The sequence below is a fragment of the Octopus bimaculoides genome, chromosome 7 (assembly GCF_001194135.2).
Source record: "Octopus bimaculoides isolate UCB-OBI-ISO-001 chromosome 7, ASM119413v2, whole genome shotgun sequence".
Classification (NCBI taxonomy): Eukaryota; Metazoa; Mollusca; class Cephalopoda; order Octopoda; family Octopodidae; genus Octopus; species Octopus bimaculoides.
The window spans coordinates 64503867-64510041 of NC_068987.1; the positions used below are offsets into that span (position 1 = coordinate 64503867).

Here is a 6175-nt window from a genome sequence, read left to right on the forward strand (position 1 = left end):
GTGTGTGTGTGTGTGTGTGTGTGTGTGTGTGTGTGTGTGCAGCCATGAATATACATACATATTTTTTTGTTTGTTTGTTTACTAATAAGAAGGGGAAATAAGATCATATGGCTTCTCAAAGGTAATTAACAATTAAGATACTTAAGTGAGAAAAAAAAAAGATGGTGATAAAATGACACAGAAAGAAAGAAGGAGAAGTGATTAAGTGTGTGACTGTGATATGCAACCGCTACGTGATCTGATGAAATCCATGGCGTATAACCATTTAGCTTGTAGCATAGGTCTACTTCTGTACAGATATATATATATATATAATAAGGATAATAATTATAATAATAAAATTAAAATTGTTTATTTTCTCTTTTACATATGTGTGAGTGTGCAGTATATTCTCTTTGACCTCTTTGAATCTCTGGCCATAATGGCTGCTGTTAATGTACTTCCGGTATGAGCCATTAAACCATTCGAGAAATGAGCACTGGATTAAGCTAATGCTAAAATGCTGTATTTTTAATGAGCATTGCTTGCTTTGGTTTGTTCATGTTTTCTTTTCTATCATTATTTCTGGTTTTGGTTGGTTTTCACATTTATTCTTTTATTGGGTCTCTCTCTGTACTCCAATTTGTTTCAAATATTTATTTGTTTTCATTTTTTTTTCTATTTGTTGGTATTATTTTTTTTGCTTCATTTTTGTACTTTTATTTATTCATTTTGTTTGTTTTTTTTTATAGTTTTTTACTTGGTCCCATATAAAAACAAATAACTGGCTACAAGCATTCCATTCAATCGACTGACTGATTATATACATGCAAATATATATACACATGTACATCACATTGACTTCTTTACAAATCTATATATATACGTATACATACACGCATACACACAAGTACACATATGTGCGCGCATGCGCACGCACAAACTTAATCTCTATAGTTTCTTCAGTTGATTTTCGCATTGTGAATTTATCACTAAGTTCCATATAATTATTTAATTTTGATATTTTTTTCTCTTTTTCTCTTTCTTAGTTTCGCTAAACTGTGCTGTTGCTACTACTTAGGTTGTTATTAATGACTTACAACATCAGTAGTGTTCTGTTGTTGTTGTTGTTGGGGCTATCGTTGTCATCGTTGTCATTCAAGCATCCCTCTAACTCGCAAAAAGATCATCGTTCTCATTGACAGTAAAAGCCGAGACAAGATAGCAAGAAAATTCATAATTTCCGTCGTCGTAAAAATTAGAAAATTCAGCATTGGTGTTGTTAATGTTGTTGTTGTTGCTCGAATTGTTGTTGTTGTTATTATTTGTTGTTGGAGGAGTTGTACAGTTGCCAGTAGCGTTAACGATATTGTTGTTGCTATTGTTTCGATTTAGCTGTTGTTGCTGTTGTTGATGAAGTTGAAGCTGTTGTTGTTGTTGTTGACGATGATGTTGATGCTGCTCTTCTAAAGTATTGTTGTATGGAGGTGGTGCGAGTTGTTGCTGCTGCTGTTGTTGTTGTTGTTGCTGCTGCTGCTGATGCTGCTGCATGGGTGACGTTAACGATGGCGGAAGCATCGACTGATAATACTGACGATTGGCGTCCATATGTGACTGTGGCATCGAAGAAGAATTCAATTGTGACAGATGCATCGGTAGTCCACTGGCGGACATAATGTTTGAATTAGCGACGTTCGGCACGCCACCTACTACGCCGACCTCTTCATTGATCGTAGAAGCATTCAGCGGATCACAGTTATTTAAAATCTCATCGAATTCAGAACCGTCTGGTGGATCAAACAAATAAAGAGAGTCCAGTTCGGATTCTGTTGCATGTACTGCGTTCATCATCATTCCGTTTCCATTAGCAACGTGACCAACACCGTTGTTGGCAACGCCGTTCATCATGGCGGAATTTGGCCGCAGTTCCATCATTGGTGACGTCATCAAATTTTGCGGCATTACAGCGTTGTACGGGCTAGGTTGCAAAAGACTTTGATTTCCATCTACCACAGCTTGTTGGGATCTTAGCTGACCATTCTGCCGCGACTGCTGCTGTTGCTGCTGAGGATGAGGAGACTGATGGTGTAGATTTGCAGTTGCCACAAGATGGTGCTGCTGCTGTTGTTGTTGCTGTTGTTGTTGTTGTTGAATGTGATTCTGTTGCTGTAAATTTGTAAGGTCTTGCTCTGCTGAATGCAGCTGAAGCTTACTGCTAAAATGATTCAGATGAGGAGGAAGAGAATGCTGTTGCTGTTGTTGATGATGATGATGCAATTGGTGTTGTTGCTGCTGCTGCATATGTTGTTGCTGTTGCTGTTGTTGTTGAACTGTTGCAAGCGGTGGAGGAGGTGGAGGTGGTGGCAGTTGATTGCTATATCCACCGATGCTGCTAATTGGTGAATTATGTGACGTCACCACTGAGGGGCTTCGTCGCTGAGGACCTATGCCGTGATTCTGTGTAATGAGACTTCGTAGCATTGTGCAGTCACCCGGTCGTGAATCTAGACTCAAACTGGTTGGAACTGAACATATCCAGTCGTTGGAAGCAAAGCGAGCAGCGGCTGAATTTTGGCCATACTGCATTCGAAGTATTTCGCTGTAACTTATATTCGCCATCAAGTTGTTGTTATTATTGCCAACACTGCTGTTGTTGCTGTTATTGTTAGCCGGGTTGTTAGCAAACTGGTTATTATGATAAAAATGTCTAAAAGAAGCATCATCAGTCGGTGGGAATTTAAACATACCTGTGAAAAACAAAATACACTGAAGTTATTTATATGAAATTGTTGGTGGCATTTCTCATTTCAATGTTAAAAATACTTTGATCATTCAATAAACGAAAGGGAATCAAAAGAAAAACAAAAGACGAAGATAGGTGTAGGAACAACAAATAGGTGTATCAGTTTGACATTCGGGAAAAATGGAAAAGCCTTTTATGTTTCGAGCACACGCTCTTCGACAGAAAGGGATAAGAGGGGAAAAGTGGAGAGAGAATTTTAAAAGACGGACAGAGAAAAAAAAATTGTAGAGTTTAGTGGTCCAACATGCGTAACCTTCCTGAACATCGCTCTATGCTCAGTGAAATGTTTATTTATATATTTAGAACACACATACGAGGGGAACACCTGTATATTTTAGAAACAGCAACCAAATTTCACTTGACTCACAATCTTAAATAAGAAACGAACACCGTCTTGAACCATATTTGTATATCAAGGTGACCCATGTGCATCACAAAGTGATAACATGAAACTCGAGGGCAGACGGTGTAAAATTTCATTTTGAATTTATATATATATATATAATTTTAAAGATAAGGTAAAAATTAAACATTAATTTTTTACCAGTGGCCAGCGTGAGTAAAAACGTTCGTAGACTGCAAATATCATTATACTATGTGTGTAAATAAGTCATACACTGACGAAAACCCACTGAGTGGTTTTCCATCACGCTAGAAATGGGAGTTAAATCCTAAACCACGAAAAACTATTCTTATTTTGGCACGTTGCCAAAATAAGAATAGCTTTTGGGGATTTAACTCCCATTTCTAGCGTGATGGGAAACCACCTACTGGCTTTCGCTCAGTGTATAACTCATATATACACACACACACACACACACACACACACACACACACACACACACACACACACACATATATATATATATATATATATATCAGATGAGAGACAGAAAATGAAATTCATGAGACATCGTACCCGTACCTTACAGGTGAGATGCTGTACAATCAACTGTGATGCACTATGGGGTGCAGACGCGTCTCCTCGGGTAACTTTTCAAATATCTACTTCGTGTTTTACTTACCGAAAAGATTAAAATAATATTAGTCACTGATCTAATATTATTTCCTCACTTCATAGATATTTGTAATTAGATAATTTGATGCAAGTATAATAAAATATGTTATATCTTTACACAAACAGTTACCACTACAGGAAAATCATAACAGACACCTACCATCGGAATTGTTGTGTGGCGACATCTCAGGGGTCAATACACCGCTACTGGAGGTGCGGTCGTACACGACGCCTTTCTCACCCAGAGCACGGCATTTTTCTAGGCCTTCGTTTGGCGGAGTGGAGCAAGGTGAGGAATCTGGTGTGTTCAGCAAATTGGACAGTATCGGGGCGCTTGCCGTGATGCTGTTCATTCCACGATTACTTCGAGAACACTGAGTCTGCATCATAAGAGATGATGTGCTGTTCGAAGACATTCCGGAGTTGCTACCCACAGCAGAACCAGTACCATGACTATTATTACTATTGCTATTACTACTGTTTTGGTGGTGATGGCTGTTGGCACCAGGTCTTGGACTATTGTTGGAACCAGATCCGCCATTTGAGCCCCCAGGTCGTTTTATATTCCGTTTGGGGTTTTTTCTCCGTCTCGGTCGATATTTGTAATCCGGGTGTTCTTTCATGTGCAGGAGACGGAGCCGTTCGGCTTCTTTCAAGAATGGATCTCTCTGTTCTTGCTTCATTTCTTTCCATTTTCGCCCTGTGAGGGAGAAAAATGGTGACGATTAACAATTTTTTAAATACATTGCAAGTCAAATTTTACAAGTCAAAAGTTTACACACACACACACACACACACACAAATAGGTAAACTGGAAAGACATAAAAAAAAGGTTTAGCCGTCACTCACAAGCGAGTGTGAAATACTAGCTTGTACCACGCTTTTACTAATTGTTTTAGATGCCTGTATAGTCACAAGTAGATACAGACAGCCTTTCAGCCACCTCATGCTTGGCTCAGCAGAACATTCAATATCTGCTACTTGGGAGAAGGGCAGAAGGCTGCGTCGGCAGTTGAGTGGTATCCATTTTCGACTGAGTAGACTGGACCAATGGAGATGGTATACCTTGCCCAAGGGTGCAATGAGCTGCCAGATCCAGAGGTAGAACTCACGATAGTGAAGTCAACCACTAGACTATGCACTTTCACATACATACATATATGTATATATCTTACACAGACACACAAATACATTTACATATGCCACATGTATATGTGAATGTGCGTGCGCGTGCATGTATTTGTGTGTGTGTATGTGTGTGTTTACGTGCGTGCGCATGCGCTTTGTAACTTTGTGAATGTGAGTGTATTCAATTGCTTTCGCGATGGCACACATAGAATATGGTCCCTGGAGACGATTGAGGAAAATCCAATCGAGTCTTATATCCGACACACAACGAAATGCTAAATTATTCAGATGACAGTTGCAAACAAAATTACAGGTGAATGATATAAATCAACCTATGAAAATTCTAATTCAAGTGGTGATGTCTATAGTAATCCCATCAGTCGTATAGTAATCTATAGTAATCCCATCAGTCTACCATAGATAGGCAGTAGCATACACCAAAATGAAGATTTAAAAACGTTGATAACGGACTTAGGAACCTTATTATGTCAAAAAAAGTATAATGAATACCTTCTAAAATATGAAAAACCATTAATAAAAAAAGCTATTCAATATATTTGTGTGTGTGTGTGTGTATGTGTATGTGTGAAAGAGAGAGAGACAGAGACAGAGACAGAGACAGAGAGAGACACAGAGAGACACAGAGAGAGAGGAGTGCGCGCGTGCGTATGGGTGCGCAACACACACCTACAAATGTTTTGGTTTGTACATGTCTGGCTCCAGATGTCCGAGATATTACACAGAAACAACAGTAACTTTTGTTGCTTGAAACTTAGTGCGTTTTTACAAAGTATATAAAAAAAATTGTTCTCCGAAAGACAATCCCGCAGCGAATGCTGTTTTATGATCGAGTATGAAGCAACATGCCCAAGATATATGTACACATCATTGTATATAAGTCTGTTCTCCTAACTAGCATGAGCTGGATGGTTCGACAGGAGCTTTTGAGCCAGAAGACTGCATCAGGTACCAGTGTCTTATTTGGCATGGCATCTACGGCTAGCTACTGTTCCTAACGTGAACCACTTTACAGAATATACTGGATGCTTTTTTTTTATGTGGTACCGACACAAGTGAGGTTATCAAGTAACTCACAAGAAAAAACCCTCGACTCAGGGAGGAGTAGTATTGTGGAAGGCGCCTTTATGTCAGGTGATGAGAGGTTAAAGTATGATAGAAAGACATAACAAAAAAGGAACTCGCTGTAAAGGGACCACGTGTTTATTATCGAACTAATATATATATAT

At 38.9% G+C, this 6175-nt stretch overlaps 1 protein-coding gene across 1 annotated transcript in view; it reads right to left on the minus strand.

Moving 5' to 3' along the window:
• Window positions 1-336: 336 nt before the first annotated feature.
• The window catches only part of LOC106870467 (transcription factor mef2A), a 62171-nt gene continuing 56332 nt past the window's right edge, over window positions 337-6175 (minus strand). The window contains exons 2-3 of the mRNA XM_052969724.1: window positions 3961-4500; window positions 337-2726 (exon numbers count right to left, since the gene is read on the minus strand). Coding sequence (XP_052825684.1) covers window positions 1150-2726; window positions 3961-4500 — 2117 coding nt within the window. The 3' untranslated portion in view covers window positions 337-1149. The remainder of the gene's footprint in view (window positions 2727-3960; window positions 4501-6175) is intronic.